Source organism: Hemibagrus wyckioides, linkage group LG18 (genome assembly GCF_019097595.1).
Source record: "Hemibagrus wyckioides isolate EC202008001 linkage group LG18, SWU_Hwy_1.0, whole genome shotgun sequence".
Lineage (NCBI taxonomy): Eukaryota > Metazoa > Chordata > Actinopteri > Siluriformes > Bagridae > Hemibagrus > Hemibagrus wyckioides.
The window spans coordinates 20600731-20621493 of NC_080727.1; the positions used below are offsets into that span (position 1 = coordinate 20600731).

Sequence of the window (20763 nt, forward strand, 5' to 3'; positions counted from 1 at the left end):
ACTTTTGCAAAGCAAAGCAAGAAGGAAAAAAATAATCAATCAGACCACCTAAATCAGACATCTGGCACCTTTTGAGGAGATGGGTAACTAAGATTTCAAACAACTGACCATCTCTGGTCATGTGGTGCCCTCTCTGGTCCTTGACCATGTGACCTAAACTTTTTTATACTGCCCTGCTGACATGTTCTTCAGCACGGAACAATGAGCAGGGTCATGTTTTGACAAATTACTTTAGCATTATTAACTGCACCCCAGACACACGCTGACTAAGTCTGAACTTCTATTGATGGGGAAACACTTGACTTCAGTACTCTCATTCTGAAGATTTCACTCAATCTGATGCCTCATTTGCTTTCGAGCTGGCGATCATGTCGCAGGTGTCGCTTTGGCTGCTTCTTTTCATCACCCTGTCATTTCCAACTTGTGAGGCCAATTCTCAGGTAGGATTAAAATGATGCATAGTAGATACTTTCAGTCCTTAGCTCTATGTTGTTTTATGTAGCTTTATGTTTTTTTATGTAGCTCTGTGTTGTTTTATGTGGCACCAGGGTCCTGGAGAAATATACTGAGTCAGCTATATATTGTAGTAATGACAATAAAAGCTTCTTGACTTGACTTTCTCTAAAACATCCTTTTCCTTCTTATCTAGCTGTATAGTAGATATTGTCAATAATTTGTTTTTCCATCTTTCTGGGTCCTATATACTCTCACTGGTAACGTCTGATCTGCTATGAAGGTTTTAATCTACTGTTTTTTGGCATTTATATAATACTTTGCAGCACATCTGTTGAATGAGACTAGAGAAATTTCATGTTTTAATTTCAGAGAAATACAAGTCAACCAGCATGTACTGCAATCCAGTGTCGTTACATCATTTGTTAGGCTGCATGCGCACGGCAAAAATCATTAATTACATTAAGATGCAGAAATGGAGTAATGCTGTATTTCTGGCCAACTGTTTTGAAAACAGTTCTTTGCTGGACGTGATCAAATGCAGGAGCTATACTATGACTTTATGGGGGGAAATGAGCAAGCCATGATCATGTAAGAACGAGTCACCTCAGTACTTTTGGTTTTCCAAAGCCCACAACTTCTTTGGAATTGAGGACAAGGGAGTTTTGTCTGAGAAACCTGTGATTCACAGCAGATTTATTTACTAGGTTCTTTTGGGTGAACCCTTTACCCTAAAGATTACTAGTATCCATATGATTTGTAAGTTATAATTGATCATTTTAACTGGCACTTTCAGAAATGTGCACATGGGACCAAAGTTGTATATATTTTTCACTGTTTCCTAATTCAGTAGGGATAAACGGCTAAAAGACTTTTATCTAAAATCTGATGTTAGTTAAGATTAAATGTTACACGTGAGTCATGTCATGTAATGCTGCTGGCTATAGAACAAAATATTACAAAATGGGTGCTTACTGTTAAGCGTCAGATAGCATATAACCTTTTCTAGCTAACAAGTCCTAGCTAACAAATAGTGTTAACTATATCCATGCTACATTTCACTGTGGAAGGTCATTGTGTGAGCAAAGTAATAGCTATTTGGTCGCTCTTTTGGTGAACACAGTGCCAAATTTAGCTTGGTAGTGTCACTTAATGGTCAACAATAAGAACTATATGAAGACTATATTCTGCCCCTTGTTTGCACTATGAGTAACTCAGTAGTGTATCTTATAGCATAAGTCAAGTGTGTAAGCCTGTAAGTCTTCATTTATGTTGTCCTGCCATACCAAGATCTATGGTCACAAGCTGCTGCTGGCTCCCAGAATTGTTGAATGACCAGAGAAAAGAGAATGGAGTAGTGCAACATCATGTGTGTGGTTGCTTTCTCTTTTTTTGACCTATGTCTAATTAAATATGCATTTTCTCTCTTCTTTTCCACTAGGGTCACCATGAAGATAACAAGGAGAAATCAAAGTCTGAAAGCGGTATTTATACTCCCTTTTGGTTTGGGTATTAATACAGCATAGAGTACTAATAAATAGATTTTAATAGACGCAAAATAAGACACTCTAGCTCAGGGAGGTGTATCTTAACCTGGAAAGGCTGGTGTGGGTTTTCATTTCAGCCAAGGGTCTACTGGAAGCCAAAATAAACTCATTAATCAGGTGGAATAAAGTGTGGTTTCTGCTTAACTGGAACGAAAACCCGCACCCACACCTGCCCTCTTAAGATAAGATAAGATCGGACACTCACGCTTCACCTGATACTGTGACTTAAAGTCACAAAATGTTTTATAACTTTTATAAGGATGTAGTATAATAGAATTCAGCTTAGGAAACTCTGTCAGCTCTATGCTGTTACTCCATAGTGTCATTTCCCAAAAGTGCTCTATTTTATCCATATCAGGTGACTGGGAAGAACGTTGACGTAGACTCAGTGTTTACTCATGGTCATGGAACCAGCCTGAGATGACCTTTTCAAATGGCACATTATGATAAGATGAGTAGATTTGACCAGAAGTGGAGGCTTGTATTTATAAGCCACGTTCTGGCAGACTGTGGTATGTAGATAATATCTGATTCGTATCAAGGGCAGCACTAAACTATGGTAAGTGAAGCAAAAACAAAACTAGATTTTGAAGTACAGTCCAAAGTGGCCTTTAAGATGCAATGCAAACATACTTGGTACAATAAAACTATATATATATATATATATATATATATATATATATATATATATATATATATATATATATATATATATATATATATATATACACTATATTGCCAAAAGTATTCGCTCACCCATCCAAATAATCAGAATCAGGTGTTCCAATCACTTCCATGGCCACAGGTGTATAAAATCAAGCACCTAGGCATGCAGACTGTTTTTACAAACATTTGTGAAAGAATGGGTCGCTCTCAGGAGCTCAGTGAATTCCAGTGTGGAACTGTGATATTATGCCACCTGTGCAACAAATCCAGTCATGAAATTTCCTCGCTCCTAAATATTCCACAGTCAACTGTCAGCTGTATTATAAGAACGTGGAAGTGTTTGGGAACGACAGCAACTCAGCCACGAAGTGGTAGGCCACGTAAACTGACGGAGCGGGGTCAGCGGATGCTGAGGCGCATAGTGCAAAGAGATCGCCAACTTTCTGCAGAGTCAATCGCTACAGACCTCCAAACTTCATGTGGCCTTCAGATTAGCTCAAGAACAGTGCGCAGAGAGCTTCATGGAATGGGTTTCCATGGCCGAGCAGCTGCATCCAAGCCATACATCACCAAGTGCAATGCAAAGCGTCGGATGCAGTGGTGTAAAGCACGCCGCCACTGGACTCTAGAGCAGTGGAGATGCGTTCTCTGGAGTGACGAATCGCGCTTCTCCATCTGGCAATCTGATGGACGAGTCTGGGTTTGGCGGTTGCCAGGAGAACGGTACTTGTCTGACTGCATTGTGCCAAGTGTAAAGTTTGGTGGAGGGGGGATTATGGTGTGGGGTTGTTTTTCAGGAGCTGGGCTTGGCCCCTTAGTTCAAGTGAAAGGAACTCTGAATGCTTCAGCATACCAAGACATTTTGGACAATTCCATGCTCCCAACTTTGTGGGAACAGTTTGGAGCTGGCCCCTTCCTCTTCCAACATGACTGTGCACCAGTGCACAAAGCAAGGTCCATAAAGACATGGATGACAGAGTCTGGTGTGGATGAACTTGACTGGCCTGCACAGAGTCCTGACCTCAACCTGATAGAACACCTTTGGGATGAATTAGAGCGGAGACTGAGAGCCAGGCCTTCTCGTCCAACATCAGTGTGTGACCTCATAAATGCGCTTCTGGAAGAATGGTCAAAAATTCCCATAAACACACTCCTAAACCTTGTGGACAGCCTTCCCAGAAGAGTTGAAGCTGTTATAGCTGCAAAGGGTGGACCGACGTCATATTGAACCCTATGGATTAGGAATGGGATGTCACTTAAGTTCATATGCGAGTCAAGGCAGGTGAGCGAATACTTTTGGCAATATAGTGTATATACTGTATATATATATATATATATATAGTTTATACATATATAGTTATATATAGCTATATATATATAGGATACATCTGAGCTGTTCTTGCTCAAAGGCTCAACCATGGCAGCTTGATTGTGATTTGAACTCTGATGAAAAGCTCTTGACCACTAAGCCACTAGGTCTCTTAAATGGCTGAAACCCAATGCTTCTACAATCAAAGTGAATTTGTTCTTTCTTTATATTCCCCAGTGTCTGACCTTATAAAGCAAACCGGCTGTCAACCCCGTGAAACTTTGGTCAAGGTACATGAAGAATTTCCACAGGAGCTCCAGTACACCATTATGCCTAGATGTGTTCCAGTGAAACGGTGTTCAGGCTGCTGTACAGATGAGGCGACGATGTGTATTCCTGAAGAAAGCAAGACGGTCGAGTTCCGGGTAAGAGTGATGCTGTTCAGGAGCAAGATTGTCCTGATTCTTTAGATATTATGGACTCGGATCTCATGCTGAAAAAAAATTCTTGTTTTATTTTTTTTGGAATAGGTTCTCCGTATTTACTCCGACAAACCAAAAGAACCAATCGTGTTGCCATTTGTAATGCACACTAGTTGCAACTGCAGGTAAATCACTTTACTTTGGAATATGAATCAAAAATTGATTGGTATATAATATTTACTGAGCAATATAATATGAAAATGTACAGTTCTTATTATTACCTCTTCTTCTTCTACTTCTTGTTTGAAATTCCTATTGCACAACAGATTATTGATCAGTATTAGACCTTCCATGTGTGTACTTCTATTTAATTTTATTCTCCCCCCCCCCTCTTTTTCAACAGTCCCAGAAGGAAACGCTTGCATTAGACTGTCTTCATTGAATAATGCATAATTTAATCATTTTTAACTTGTATTTTTGTTACATTCATAGTATTATTTGTTTATTATTTGTATTATTATTTAAATAATTTTATTTTGTGCTTTCAAATAAAAAAAAACAACTTATTGATATAATGGAACATAATGAAATAATCATCATAATAAAAATGGCATAAACAGTTGTGTGAACTCGGTGTGTAATGAACCTATACGCTTCTATAAATTAAACGCACAAACACATTGATCCTTTTTAATTACTATTTATTATTGATTATAATTTATGACATTGTTTTGCCTTGTTTGGATATTTCTGACATTTTTAGGTCAGAGGTCTACACAACATTTTTTTCATTCATTTATTTATTTTATTTTTATTTTTATTAGTTCTTTTTTTATTATTATTTTTTTTTACGAATATGAATTTATGAGCATAACCTGACTCTTGACTTACAAGCTGCGAGGTAAGTTACTGGAATGAAAAGTGCGACTTTGTTAGTAATTGCTGGATGTTTGTAGGGGAAATTTAGTGAGTGGGAGAGTGTTGGGTGTGTTAATTTCTTGAATAAATGATGTAAATGTAGTCCTTTGCTGTGGGTCAATATAATTTTAAAGACTTAAAGACTGTTAATTTGCATTGTACATTCGTGAATGAATGTTTAATCGCCTTTCTGAATTGAACTGAGTTGAACATGTTTACCAGGGTCTATAGCAATGTGACGTTTAAGCCGTAAAAAAAACAAAAACACTGTTTCCTGGTTTTCTAGGTATTTTATCTATCATTTAAATCTTTTATCTTTTAAGATTTCCACACAGCTAAGCATAAAACTAATCTTCACACTCTGGTGAAGCTTCCTGCCAAGTCTTTCAAACTAAGTAAAATATCTGATGTACCTAGTTGCGTGACATTAAGCGGAATTGAGAGAACAGACCACAGAATTGAAATTGGGATCTATATCTATAAATTAATTGTAGATAAGCGAAAGAACATGTGTCATGTGTTCAAGTGATATGATCATTTATAGGTAACAAATACTGAAGATTTCTGGAAATTTATTTGCTGTCTGGGATCATTCTCAGGTTTACAATGTAGGTTTTCTAAAATTATGAGATATGGGCTGAATATTATTTAGCCATTAAATCTGACATCTGCCTTGTGATGGACTGGTGACCTGTCCAGGGTGTACCCCTGCCTTTCGCCCAATGTGTGCTGGGATAGGCTCCAGCAGACCCCTGTGACCCTAATCAGGAATAAAGCAGGTATAGAAGATGGATGGGTGGATGGATGGATGGATGGATAAATCTGACATATGTATGAATGTACGAAAATTTTATTTTTTATTTTCCATTCTATTATTTTAAAAGTGAGAAATGTTGACTTACAAGCGACAAGGCAACTTGATAAAAAAGAGTTCTGAATGAGGTAAATGAAAGGAAATACTTGCCATGTGTTTTATATTTAGCTGCTTGTTGATTTGGACGTAGTCCTTAGCTATTACCCATCATTGTGTTGTATGTGACGCCAGACACCTACTCCATTTCATATTGTATAAATGTTTCAAAGATTTGTTTAAACTGAAGCTTATGTGTGTTAAAAGACAACAGGAAATGATTAGTAGGTGACTTTCTCATTTTTTCTGTCACATCTGCAGATAGGTTAGATAGATAGATAAGATAGATTTTATTTTTTATCTCAGATGGAAACTCACAGATTACAGTAGCAAGCAAAAAGTATTTCAAAAGTTCTTGAAGAATATAAAATATATAAGTAAAATGTAAAATATATATAGTATAGGATATAAAGCAAATAGGGGTGATGGCTGACCATGCTCTGACCCCAACTTCCAATGATGGGATATGCAAAGAAAGAATTTCACTGCTGTGAAGTATATGAGACAAAAATAAAGGCTTCTTCTTCTAAGTATGACTGTATATACACAAGATCTCTGAGGGAAAGTAAAAGTAAGAATGCAGTAATGTTAACCACAAGGAAGATGTACGATAAGTGTAACTAAATAGTGCAATTCTCCCCATGACTCTGTTATGAGGCATAGTTGCCCAAGTTCTTACTGGAGGTTGTTCTGTCCAGGGGTTACGAGTTGTTGTTGTTGTTGGAATGAATTTGTTCAGAAATGTTTCGAAATCTCAAAATGATTTATCGAGAAACTCTCCTGAGACATTTGACACCAATGTTGCAAAGATATGATTAATTCCCAAAAGTAGGTTTTTCTTTTTCAGCTTTTCCTTACAGCGAATCATCTCTCTCCACCTATCCCTATCTTCTGCATCCTCAACACTTGCACCCACTAGCTTCATATCATCATTTATTCCATCCATATACCTCCTCTTTATCCTCCCTCTTTGCCTCCTGGCTGGCAGCTCCATGTCCAACATTCTCCTACCAATATACTCACTCTCCCTCCTCTGAACATGTCCAAACCATCTTAATCTGGCCCCAAAGTAGGTTTTTCAAATTTGCTAAATGTTTGGTAAGCCTCAATTCTCATGATATAACCCAAAATATGTACAATGGTGCACTGTAGCATGTGGGAGTACAACAAAATAACCAAAAAAGCCAAAAAGAGCTGTATATATATATATATAACCTCTTATATATTGAAAACCTCTGGAATGTCATCAAGAGGAAGATGGATGGTGACAAACCATCAAGCAAAGCTGAGCTGTTTGTTTGCTTTTTTTGCAAAAAGAGTAATATATAGTTACCCAGCAGCAATGTGAAAAACTGGTGTGTATATATACACTATATATTACTCTTTTTGCAAAAAAAGCAAACAAACAGCTCAGCTTTGCTTGATGGTTTGTCACCATCCATCTTCCTCTTGATGACATTCCAGAGGTTTTCAATACAGTTCAAATCTGGAGATTGGGCAGTGGTCTCTTATTTTTTTCCAAAGTTGTAAATATATATATATTATATATTATATATATATATATAAACTTATGGAGGTAAGCCAGCACTGGCTCATTAATGCTATCTGGGTTATTATGACTTTAAATATGACTTTTTAAGTAGGCTTAAATGTCAAACGGAAATAAGAAGCAACCTCTGCAGTATTTTACAGCATTATTTAATTGACCTATTTAAAAAAACATTGTTTTACATGGGAGATACACTGATCAGACATAACATTGAACACAGCTCAAACTGCTGAAGAAGTTAATGCTGGTTCTGATAGAAAGGTGTTAAATACACAGTGCATGACGGGTCAGGGCTGTTTTGGAAGCAAAAAGAGGGACCAACACAATATTAAGCAGGTGGTCATAATGTTATGCCTGATCGGCGTAACATGACCGCATCGGCAGCCCCATGGGGGGGGTTTGGGGCGGGGCGGGATAATTATATGCATCCCATGATGCATTTCGCGCTTCCCTTTAGTTATCAAGGGAATGTTTTTTAAAGTAATTCAGCGTTGTTCTAAATAATTTTGAAGTTAGCTTTGTAATAAGTTATATCATATATCATAGTCGAACGCACTTGCTGAATTGAATTAGCTAGCGATTATTTGTTTACCCTGACCGAGCAGCGTGTTGTGTTTGGTGTCCAGCTTGACGGCTGCACTTATTTGGTTATCACTCTTGTTTCTCTTCATCTCGTATAAATCTTTCGCCTTTTACTAAAGATTTCCGTGGAGAAGAACACTATGAGTATCACCCAATTTTTTGTGGCTCTGCGTTTTTGTGGAGCCGTCTTTACTGGTTCAAAAATAGATCGAGTTACTTTTTAGGAAAGTTTTGTAGTAGTTTATTTTTAGTAGATTATCAATTATTTGCGTTGATTGTAAACTCAACGTTTCGATGCATGTAGTTTTATGATACCTTCACGTGTTATAGTCTGAGGGGCTCTCGGTTTTTAATGGATCGATCGTCTATATTGGTTTACAATAAGACAACGAATCAAATGGGAAAGAGTTTTTGTTTTTAAGTGTCACGGAATATGAGCCTACAAATATGTTATAGCACCACCATTAGGTTGACCAGGCTCATTAGACTTGCCTGAGGAAGTACTACAAAACTTTTATGCCTTAATTACAAGGGACATATATCATAGGTTATTAAAATGATCCTATGTGTATTTAATATTCAAGATTCAAAGAACTTTATTAATCCCAGGGGGAAATTGCTTGCCATGTTAAAGTTGCTCTAATAAAAGTGGAAGAGAGAAAGAAGGAAATATGGACTATATACAAGGAGAGAAGAGTTTTTTAAGTGATATAATCATTTATGCATAATTAGATTGAAACGTTTTTAGGTCACTGAAACATTTCTATGTTGAAAATCCACTATGACTTTACATACACCAGAACTTTAATGTAAAAATAAATGTACTTTAATGATACACAGGATATATTTTATCTTACATATCCATATCGTTACAATGCCAAACATTTTGTAATGCATATTTGTTTGTGTCATTTTACATTTACTTGACAATGTAATTTTAAAAAGCAAACATTTATGACCTAAAAAAAATGGACCTAAGTTCTGCACAAAATATTTAAGTATAAAATATTGGGAAAGCATTAATGAGCCATAATGACAAGTTACAATTTTACAGTATAAAGTATGAAACAAATTTTTATTTATTTATTTATTTATTAAATATAGGATTAAAACAACCAGCAATGTTTATAAGCATTATTCACCATCGCGAAACGCATTGGTTACTTCAGAAAAAGACCATTCGGGGGCGGGGCTAAGCATGGGCATCCCATGATGCACTGCGCATGTTCGTTTTTTGTTTTTTGTTTTTTTTTTTAAAATAAAATTTTCTTAAAACTAATTTGTCTGCTAATAAATACCTGTAATATTCGTACCTATTTGTTGTATTTTATATGAACTCCGTTGCGGAATTGAATTAGAGAGTGTGATCATTTGCTTACCGTCATCTAGTAGTGTGTTGCGTTTGATAGCCAATGTGACTCGAAATATCTCTTGTTCATCACTCTTGTTTCTCTTCATTTCGTATAAATCTTTCGCCTTTTACTAAAGATTTCCGTGGAGAGGAACACTATGAGTATCATCCAATTTTTTGTGGCTCCACATGTTTGTGGAGCTGTCTTTACTGGTTCAAAAATAGAGTTCCCTAAGTATTAGTTTCTAGCGCAGTTAATTTTGTGAAATGAATATGTTTTGTTTCGATATGTATAATTTCTTCTATAGCTATTAATATTTGGTTTACTTTGTTTAGTATTTTGCGGAAGGTTAATATTATTAAGCGTGTTTGTGTTAACGAATCAGACGTTCAATTAAACATTAGAGCCATACCATTATGACTACCTGCCTAATATTGTGTTGGTTCCCCTTTCTGCTGCCAAAACAGCCTTCCCTGTCAACCCATCGAGGCATGGACTCCACTAGATCCCTGAAGGTGTGCTGTGGTATCTGGCACCAAAGTCCTGAAAGTTGGCCCACTTAAAGGATACTTCTGATAGATACTGACCACTGCAGACCGGGAACGACCCTCAGGAGCTAAAGTTTTGGAGATGCTCTGGTCCAGTGGTCTAGCCATCACAATTTGTCACTTCCTTAAACTCACTCATGCTTACCAATTTTTCCTGTTTCTAACACATCAACTTTGAGGACAAAATGTTCACTTGCTGTCTAATATATCCCACCCACTAACAGGTGCCATGATGAGGAGATCATCAGTCTTATTCACTTCACCTCTCAGCGGTCATAATGTTATGGCTGATCGGTGTATGTTTACTTTATTATAGAGATTATTAGCAGGTATTTCGAGCAGATAATGTCCTAGATTGTTCCACATCATTGGAAAATCAGCAGTCAATCATTATAAACAGAAACATTTGTGATTCTTTATAAGCTGTAATATTGCCGGGCCCAATACAACAGATCATTTAATGCACAATTAAAATGTACACACTTTTTTTAACAGATCATTTCATTTCTCTTATACATATATGCAGTGCAGATTCTTTACTCTAAGTTACTATTGGATATTATTTAAGCCTTATTTTCAATGTTTACAATATAAAAAGCTATATAAAGCTGGCCAAGTGACTAGGAATCGTTTAATTAATAATTCTGTAATCAAAATGTAAACATAGGATAACAGAAATGTTTTGTTTGGTACGATTTAATAATTATTTTTTAAGAAAATCTAAATTGAATTTGTGCCTCGTTATGATTTTGTAATTAAAAAATAAATAAAAAAAATAAATCACGTTTGTAAGAAGACGTGGCAGTGACGTCACGGATCCTCTCAGAAGAACCCGGATGTTCACGGCTAATAGCGCAGCTACACACACACATAAACAAAATCAAAACAAAAGGGCAAGTAACTCTTCTGTCTGGTAAAAAAAACAATAATTTTTATAGATTTATTGGTCAAATTGTCATATCTAAAACTGTGTTTCTAATGTATGTGGAATAATTGTTCTGAGGAACGAGCTGTTACAGAGCCACTTAGCCGACTGCTAGCTGTCTGAGTGAGCTAGCTTGTGTGAAACATTAGTCCAGGTTAGCATAGTGGAAAGGTTTCACTTTTATTTCTGTGTCTGTTTGGTATGTTTGGAAAGTTATTATACTACGTAGTTATATATTATTGTAATAAAAAATAGAGCTGACGCGTGGAGAATAGTAGCTAGCTAATGTTTATTACCAAATACCTGTTGGTCAGCATATTGCGCCCTGGTCAGTTAACTTATCAGGTCTTAATTGTACTATTAATTAATGTTCTGAAATTTTTTATCCATGACCATGTAGGAGATGAAGCTGTTTCTAATAGATATTTATTTCTATCTAAGACCATGCTTGATATAACACCCCCCCACCCTCCCAAATTGTCACTATATGCAAGCTTCTAGCCATCTGTTGATTGTCCTGTCCTTTTCTCAGGTATCTGATGTGAAGTAGCACTCATGAATACCCGTCGGCGCCACACTCCTCGGAGCATCCAGGAAGGGGTTTACACTGGGCCTTCACAGACCCAGACCCAGCTGATCCAGCAGCTGGAGACCCCTCTGTCTGTACCTCTTGCACCTCCTGTAGACCCCATCAGCATGTCCTGCCGGGACCGCACCACTGAGTTTCAGTCTGTGTGCAAGTCTCTGCAGGGGAGACAGGTGAGCAGGATTCCTGTGTGAGCTTCTGTTGTATACATTGTGGTATTATTGCACACAAGGAAAGAAAAGCTTAACATGCTGAAACATGTGGAAAATACACAGATCAGGCGTAACATTATGGCGTAATATTGTGTTGGTTCCCATTTTGCAGCCCTGACCCTTCGGGGCATGGACTCCACTAGATCCCTGAAGGTGTGCTGTGGTATCTGGCACCAAGATGTTAGTAGCAGATCCTTTAAGTTCTGTAAGATGCGAGTTGGGGTCTACATGGATTGGACTTGTTTGTCCAGTACATCCCACAGATTGGGTTGAGATCTGGGGAATTTGTAAGTTGCGAGGTGGGGCCCACTTACAGGACTTAAAGGATACTTTTAGTAGATACTGACCACTGCAGACGGTCACACGGGCCAGCCTTCGCTCCCCACATGCATCAATGTGCCTTGGTTCCCCATAACCCTGTTCCTTCCTTGGAGCACTTTTGATAGATACTGACCACTACAGACCGGGAACACCCCACAAGAGCTGCAGTTTTGGAGATGCTCTGATCCAGTGGCCTAGCCATCACAATTTGGTACTTGTTTCTGCTCAAATCCTTACGCTTACCTCATTTTTCCTGCTTCTAACACATCAACTTTGAGGACAAAATGTTCACTTGCTGCCTAATATATCCCACCCACTAACAGGTGCCATGATGAGGAGATCATCTGTATTATTCACTTCACCTGTCAGTGGTCATAATGTTATGCCTGATCGGTGTATGTTTATGTTGAAATATTTGTGATATGCATAGTGATTTTGGTGTTAATTTATTGGCGGTTTTGTATTTATATTATTTCTGTAAAAAGATAACAGTTGTGTGCCATGCTAATAATAACAACACACTGATTGTTGTAATCAGTTTTGGTCCTAAAAACAAAAGAGCAAGAGCCTTACTTCCCAGACACTACTTTCCAATGATCTTTAATGTCATATTATTGAGAAATCTGATGTAGAAGTAGTGGAGTTGGCAAAAGTTGGACTCAAGTTCCAGAAACAAGTCAGCTATTTAACACAGTTATGCTGAGTTACGGCAGAGTATTAGCATGACGGGTCTGTTTAAGCAGAAAGGATAAATAAGGAGGTGGAAACTCCTGGGAAGACTAAATGACTAAAGTGCTGAGTACTCTAGGAAACCTGACCAAAGTGAAAACAGAGCAATGTGTCAATGGCAGAAGTTGAAAATAAGTTTCACAAGTCAGCTCTTGTGAAACTGTTATGGTGGTTGGGATATTTGGCACATGTTCAGAAGAAATCAAGAAGACTAAGTATTAGAAGAATAATTTCAAGGTTTTATAAATTACAAACTTCTTTAACCCACTAGAATGGAGCAGAGAGCATGAAACCAGTCCACAACGCTATCAGGCAGAGGAGTGACTTCACCCTCATGGCAAAGTGAGTAATAAAGCGTTCTTCCTGCACTGCACTAATCGCTTTAATTACTCCTGTTTTGGTCTTTTTAGACATCTGATTCTAAGAGTTTTATTTGTTTATTTTGTAGGAGAATTGGCAGGGACCTTAGCAACACCTTTGCAAAGTTGGAAAAGCTCACAATATGTAAGAGTTTGCACAACAGTTTAAGCCATTTGCCCACGTTTTGCTGAGGTTTGTGACACTCTGTCCTTTTGATCGCAGTGGCCAAACGCAAATCCCTCTTTGATGATAAAGCAGTGGAGATCGATGAGTTGACATATATTGTGAAACAGGTACAGATGTTTATGATCTTGCATGCACAGCTACTATTTTTCAGTTCTGCACGTTTTCCATTTGTCTTTATTTATTATATTTGTTTCCCTCAGGATATTAACAGCCTGAATAAACAGATAGCCCAACTCCAGGAGCTTGTCCGATCCAGAAATGGCCAAAACAGCAGACATCTTCAAACACATTCCAATACTATTGTTGTATCGCTGCAGGTATGGACACGTCCCAAAAATCTACTGAGGTGTACACACTAATCCGGATAAATTTAAAAACGGTCGATCTGTGTCATTTCCGCCATGTGTTTATTTACTTTACGCTTCTTTGTCGTCCACCATCTTAGCTGAATTGGTCACATGACTAAAAATGGGTCATCGTTTTCGAAAGCTTCCATTTTCCCACGCGAAAACGTCTCAGTGTGGATGGGAGGCCAAAACAGAGAGAAAAATATGTGTTTTTAAAGGAAAACATATCAGTGTGGACGTGGCCATAATGCGTTTTATACTTGTCTCTTCCAGTCAAAGTTGGCATCCATGTCAAGTGACTTCAAGTCAGTTCTGGAAGTGAGAACAGAGGTAAGTCATGCTACAAATAAATGAACGAGTTGTTTTGTGAATATTTCATTCATGTTAATAATGACTGGATTCATTTTGCAGAACCTGAAGCAGCAGAGAAGCAGGCAAGAGCAGTTCTCTCAGTCGCCAGCCTCTACCTCCTCCTTCCATAACTCCAGCTTTAGTAAGCTCTAGCTTTTCAATTGACAATCCTGTAGCTAATAAATAAGTGGATGTGTGTTAACATGAATTAGTGTAGAGGTTCTGTCCATCCAGTTTCACCTACATATATGAAATGTGAGAGGCATGTGTGTTTTTTAAGACATATTTGCACCCGTTAACTCCGCCCAGCAGGAAGTAAGCCATTTTGGATTTTGTGTCTTTTGCCAGGCACCGAACATTTAAATACTCCTTCTAGACGGTTCATTCTATTCATTGCAAAGTTATTCAGGTTGATGTCATGATACAGAATGGCAAAGGAGGTTTAGATACCTGAAACAGTGTTGCCATGGCGATGCCCTAAATCAGCATGTAACTACATGCAAACAGGAAGTGAGGCATAATTCCACTGTACATCATGCCCTGTGGCCCATATTCACATGTCAAAGAGTTTCGAAAGAAATTTAAAGAGAAGGCATTGTGTAACATCCCTATATGTAGGATATGTGACTCGTAGATTTCATATGAATGTGGAAATAACTTAGTATAATAACAACCACATTATTTTTCACAGACAATTCAGTGTGAAATTTTATTAAAATTTTTTAATAAATTAAAAAATTTATTTTTAACAGACAATTCAGTGTTGATGCAGGATAGTTCCAAGAAAGCAGATATTTCCATAGACATGGATCTGCGTTCCAGCCAGCAGATGCTTCTCCTCAATGAGAAGGTAATCCATAATGTCATAGTTTATTATTATAAGTTGAGCATTTTAATACGAATTAAAATGCATGCATTTGTTGTCAGGATTCTTTTATTCAGGACCGAGCAAACACCATGCAAAACATAGAGACCACGATCGTAGAACTGGGATCTATTTTCCAGCAGTTGGCCCACATGGTGAAAGAACAGGAAGAGACGGTTCACAGGTAAGAAAAGACCGTCATCATGAAGACAGGAGAAACCGTGCTAAGTGTGGGACACACTAGTTGTTTTGTTTGCACACACATTTTAATCCTGTATTTTCTCCTTCTCAACACAGGATCGACTCTAACGTAGAAGACACTCATCTCAATGTGGACATGGCTCATACGGAAATCCTCAAGTACTTTCAGTCCGTCTCCAAAAATCGCTGGTTGCTCATCAAAATCTTCCTCATCCTCATCGTTTTCTTCTTCATCTTCGTTGTCTTCTTGGCCTGAAAACTATGGATGACGTTTCAATCCGTGACTGAGTGGCTAAGAAGAAGGATTCAGTAGAGAGTTAACATGTTAAATAAAGCAAGGATCCCTCAGCTTTGGTGCGGCTAGATGCCATAATACTGTAGAGCATCTATAAATAATGTGACTTCACAGAATCTACACCTTTGGATCATAAGCAGTGTTCTCTGATACTACTTTGGTTTTATCCATTGAGTAATTTTATAACAGAAAACATATTCTCACCCCACTTCTTTCGGTTAGAAGACAAGGTAGCTACACCATTGCAGTTGTAAATAGATTGTTTCATTCATCCTTTTAATGATCATTGGGCTTTAAGAATAATACGGATAGCGTGTAACCGGCGCTTACGTCTCAAGCATTTTTTGCACTGTGAATCAGAGCCATGTTTATCTGGAGACGGGATCTAGTTGGGGCAGAACTCTTAAATAGGGTGCCAGTTGTGCCTCATTTAAAAACCAGCCTACTCAGGAGATCCTGGCTATGCCACTTGGTGGAATAGATGGCATACTCTCTGTCCTTTGGCAATTACAGCAACACTAGCCGATCGTGGATTTCAGAGAGCTCACATATGCAAATGCCTCAGAGTTTTTATCCTTCATGGTGGTGTGATGGCCAGAGTGCTGGCTATTGCATGGGTATTTTCAATTATACCATATTGGGGAGAAATTGGAAGGAAATTAATAATACATTTTAAAGGGCAATGTGTGCATTTGGCCAAAATTTTGGTCAGATTTACTAGCAATTATTTAATATCCAAATTTGTCATAATATTTGCTTCAGGAAGAAAGAAACTCGAAAGTTACAGCATTCACTGCATTTTATTGAATACGTAAATACCATAGATGTGGCAGCAAAGTTTATATCAGCTATCCAATTCAGATCCAAAGAGTACAGTTTTACGGTTTAAAATGTAAAGACGAGTAGACACTAACTCACTGTTTCTTGCCGACATTCCACTTCTTAAGACGTACAGCTGTACTGTGAAACGGGGAATAAAAATCCAGCAGGTAAATGAGGTGGCCTGAACAGATCAGGCTCTGCCCTGTTAGTCTTCATTTTTTTATACCACTTTTTATAGAGTGGTCAGAACTTCTCATGGCTTCTTTATTCTTTCTGGTTCGTAATCTTTGACAAAGTCACAATCACAGAAATTTCTGTTTTGATTCACAATAAAAAATTTCATTCCCATTACTTATTTTACATTGTGATGGTAAATTCGATGTACAATCGATCAGTATCTTAAATTATTTATGTGAAAATAAAGTTAGTGTTGGTAATTGTGTTTTATGTGACTGTATATGTGGATGCTCCATTACGAAAACGCGCTTAAAAACCTTTCACAGGTAATTTGTAAGATAAACTAAGAAGAGTTTATGTTTTTCATTTTTTAAAATCACGTTGTTTGTAATGCCCTTGGATTTTTGTTCAGCACAAATCGTGATAGAAACAAATTTGTGGTTGCAGTAGGCTTGGAGGGGTTAGGAGCAGGAAAAATGGGCAAGCGTAAGGATTTGAGCGAGTTTGACGAAGGGCCAAATTGTGATGGCTAGACCACTGGATCAGAGCATCTCCAAATCTGCAGCTCTTGTGGGGTGTTCCCGGTCTGCAGTGGTCAGTATCTATCAAAAGTGCTCCAAGGAAGGAACAGTGGTGAACCAGTGACAGGGTCATGGGCAGCCAAGGCTCATTGATGCACGTGGGGAGTGAAGGCTGGCCCGTGTGAGCCGATCCAACAGACGAGCTACTGTTGATCAAATTGCTGAAGTTAATGCTGGTTCTGATAGAAAGGTGTCAGAATACACAGTGCGTCAAAGTTTGTTGTGTATGGGACTGTATAGCTGCAGACCAGTCAGGGTGCCCATGCTGACCCCTGTGCACCACCAAAAGCTCCAATTTGGGCAATGTTCTGCTGGGAAACCTTGTCGTACCACTTACCTAAGCAGTGTTGCAGACCATGTACACCCTTTCATGGAAACGGTGTTCCCTGATGGCTGTGTCCTCTTTCAGCAGATAATGCACAATGCCACAAAGCAAAAGTGGTTTAGGAATGGTTTGATGAACACAACAAGGAGCTGTGAGCATCGTTTCGAAAAGATGATGTTGGCTGCCTTTACATGTTTCAGAGGTAATCCTCCTCAACTGGTAGCTGTCATAGGATAGGGAAGAACTGGCCATGAAATAAATGAAAATACATGAAATGAAATAACAAAACAAACAAAGATGGAAAATACACAAATGTGAGGCAGCAAAGGGCTGCAAATGAAAGCTTTATTTTTAAGGTTTTATGGGCTATATGCTGGACAGCCATTATAAAAGTTTAGATAATATAGAGCAATATAAAGTATCAGTTGAAGCTTATTATAACATTTCTCCATGACAAGCATTTGGAGTGCGTTCATGTATTTTAGCTGTTATAAAATACACTGACAAATCGCGTCATTAATTATTGGCTATTGTTTTTTCCCCACTTTCTCTGTTATTGCTACCTATATGGTTGTAAATTTGTTCAATTTTTAACAGCAAATAATGTATATATACTGTATATATTCCCTCCATCATCGTTGTTGTCCCTCTAATTCCAGTGTAATTCCTCAGGTTTGTGTACTCTCTTCTATGGAAGTAAAATCAGGCATGCTCCTGACTCTCCGGCGCAGTGGGACCACCATTCCGAGTTCCTCATCCTTGGCCCAGGCTTCATCCTCCTCACACAGCGTCTCTCTGTTCTGCCCTACTGCCCCTCTGCTCCAGTGTTTTTTCAGGCACTGGTGTGAGGACAGGCCGATAGAGAAGGCGCTCTTACTACGATGCTGGCTCCAGAAGATGGCTCGAGCCCGCAGAGATCTGTCCCTGAATGTTAAGTCTTGGTGTTGCTCATCCAGACAGTCACACAGCACCAGGCGGAAGAGCCGCGGCACCTCTGTCACCTCCGGTTCCAACTCTCTCACCAGTTTCCTTAGTCTGTGCAGAACAAGAAGGTCATGGTGGTCATGCAGGATCAGAATGAGGATTCACTTTCATTACACTATCATACGTTCATTCATGCTTTCTTTTACACTGCACAAAGTATCTGAGACAGCTATATTCGTGTGTTTTTCTATTGCCTGGCTGCATAGATTCCAAATATATGAGGTCAGTGTAATCAAACTATCACTTCTTAACTGTTCAAAATGGAACTGTACCTTTTTCCCCAAGATATGTTTGATAGGATTGATTGCCTTCAGTGCAAATTGACCTGATTTTCTAACCCTAGCTGATGAAAGAAAGGATTTTACTCTCCAGTTTGGTCTTTTCGGGTCCTACCAATCCGCAAACACTCCCCCTCATACAACAGCTACTAAATGGGGAGGGCGAATGCTCGTGCTGCGTTACAGGGCATCAGATGTACTGCTCATGCAGCGTCATAGAGGAAAGTACTATCTAGCATGTTCTACATCCATGAGCTCATAGACACCCACAGCTGGTTAGTGCCAACTTGAACTAGGATAAAATGATGAAGAAGACTTTATTGTTGTTACATATACACATTATAGCACAGCGAAACTTTGGATCAGAACACAGGGTCAACCAGGATATGGTACCCCTGGAGCAAAAAGGGTTAAGGGCCTTGTTCTGGGGTCCGATAGTGACATTCCTGGGGCTTGAACCTTTCAATCAACAACCCAGAGCCTTAACCACGTGAGCCATCACTGCTTTGTCTCAAATGTTAATCTGTTTTCAACTTAAAAAAGGCATCAAATGTACCATCCATTTAGCTGAAAATCTATTTAGGGTTTATACGCAGGGTCTTTGTAAATAAATAAAAAAATATGTAGTTTCTGCCTTATCTTGAATGTCTCACATACACAATAAGGGCTATTATTACACATCCTTCTCCCAACAAACTTGATGTCAATGGGAGACTCACCTGAGAATAACAGGGCCACACTGAGAAGGAGGAATCTTTAAACAGAGTTCCTGAAGCTCTAGTAGCTCTCCAGGCATGATCTCATATGACGGCTTCTGCGGGGTCGCTGCCAGCCAGCTGTAGTCCACGCAGGAGTTACGTCTGCGAATCTGGGCTGCCCTCACCTGACAGAAACGCTCGGTGCGCTTCAGCAAAGAACCCAGCTCCTGCATGAGTGTATGGGCCACCATCTCCGCAGGCGAGCGCCGACTAAGACTCTGGGGTTCCAGACTAAATGTTGCAGACCAAGGAAACATCTAAATAGAGGACAGGAGGACGTAATATACGGCAATGGTCTGAGGCAGTGTAATATTAAATACAGAGTATATGCACAGATAGAAAATATGGGAAATTATGGATTCCTAGCTTCTTATGATAAACAGTCTGTTTAAGATTCTTGACTGAATTTTGTTTAACAGTATGAAAGGAAGTCCTCACATGTACACTGTCATGTTTACTCAGCTCTATCACTGATACAATGACAAGCAAGTGACTAAGAGTGTCAGAATACTAACAATCAGTTAAAAAGCTAACAAGCAACTACAGGTAATATATGACCAGAACTTACCTTAAAACCCTGTAGTGATTATCAGTAGATGCTAGAATTGCCTCTTGTCCTCAAACGATCCAAACATGTTTACAAGGACCTGGCACCTATCTGTTCTGAATGGCTGGAGAGTGGCTTAAAGCACCTTCGGTGTCAACACAAGCTAATAGGCTAAGGATAAATGTTAATCCGCTATTACTACACTGCACTTTTAGACTGTATTATAATGCTTTAGTAGGTTATACAACTAAAAAAACCCATCAAGCTGTGGCCTTGTTATTCACACAGTCATTGGTCATTTATTTGCATAATATACTGTACATATATATATATATATATTTCTACAACACTCAACATCTTTGTGGGGATTGTATAGTATGAAATTGGATTAGAGTTTTGTCCAGCAGGAGGACTTGAATGTATACAGCACATCACCTCTCTTGCATAAGCACTCACCTCTCTTGAACTTTTCCTTTCGTAGTGGTACAGACTGGAATTGAAATGGACTTCATTCGAATTATATGTCATGAATCTACACACAGTTTGTGGGAGGAAATCAATATTGGTTGTAGAATTAGAAATAGATATGTAAAGGATATGACTGCATAAGTATTACAGTATTATAGTAAAATTATTCGTTTTGGTGCCACCAGAAAT

At 38.4% G+C, this 20763-nt stretch overlaps 3 protein-coding genes and 2 non-coding genes across 7 annotated transcripts; 4 read left to right on the forward strand and 1 right to left on the reverse strand.

Annotated features, from left to right (window-relative positions):
* Nucleotides 1-189: 189 nt before the first annotated feature.
* LOC131369292 (snake venom vascular endothelial growth factor toxin) lies at nt 190-5058 on the forward strand. Its single transcript, XM_058415857.1, has 5 exons — nt 190-440; nt 1895-1937; nt 4213-4400; nt 4506-4582; nt 4801-5058. The coding sequence occupies exons 1-5, from the start codon at nt 369-371 to the stop codon at nt 4823-4825; spliced, it is 405 nt and encodes a 134-aa protein (XP_058271840.1). The 5' UTR covers nt 190-368; the 3' UTR covers nt 4826-5058.
* Nucleotides 5059-8425: 3367 nt separating this feature from the next.
* Nucleotides 8426-8540, forward strand: LOC131369644 (U5 spliceosomal RNA). The gene has a single exon (XR_009207290.1). It is a non-coding gene; the product is annotated as a U5 spliceosomal RNA (small nuclear RNA).
* Nucleotides 8541-9794: 1254 nt separating this feature from the next.
* Nucleotides 9795-9909, forward strand: LOC131369643 (U5 spliceosomal RNA). The gene has a single exon (XR_009207289.1). It is a non-coding gene; the product is annotated as a U5 spliceosomal RNA (small nuclear RNA).
* Nucleotides 9910-11042: 1133 nt separating this feature from the next.
* On the forward strand, nt 11043-16859 carry stx5al (syntaxin 5A, like). 3 transcript variants are annotated; one of them, XM_058416286.1, is made up of 11 exons: nt 11043-11149; nt 11714-11940; nt 13301-13371; nt 13478-13533; nt 13612-13682; nt 13776-13892; nt 14196-14252; nt 14334-14415; nt 15026-15123; nt 15201-15322; nt 15436-16858. In XM_058416286.1, the coding sequence occupies exons 2-11, from the start codon at nt 11737-11739 to the stop codon at nt 15593-15595; spliced, it is 1038 nt and encodes a 345-aa protein (XP_058272269.1). In that variant the 5' UTR covers nt 11043-11149; nt 11714-11736; the 3' UTR covers nt 15596-16858. The 3 variants fall into 3 exon arrangements, with proteins under 3 accessions (XP_058272269.1, XP_058272270.1, XP_058272271.1); XM_058416287.1 differs by having other exon boundaries at nt 11062-11169; nt 15436-16859; XM_058416288.1 differs by lacking the exon at nt 11043-11149 and adding an exon at nt 11202-11335 and having other exon boundaries at nt 15436-16859.
* An 857-nt stretch (nt 16860-17716) lies between these two features.
* Nucleotides 17717-19816, reverse strand: LOC131369533 (protein RD3). The gene is made up of 2 exons (XM_058416289.1): nt 19521-19816; nt 17717-18574 (listed from the first exon to the last, which is right to left on the reverse strand). The coding sequence occupies exons 1-2, from the start codon at nt 19814-19816 to the stop codon at nt 18208-18210; spliced, it is 663 nt and encodes a 220-aa protein (XP_058272272.1). The 3' UTR covers nt 17717-18207.
* Nucleotides 19817-20763: the final 947 nt, after the last annotated feature.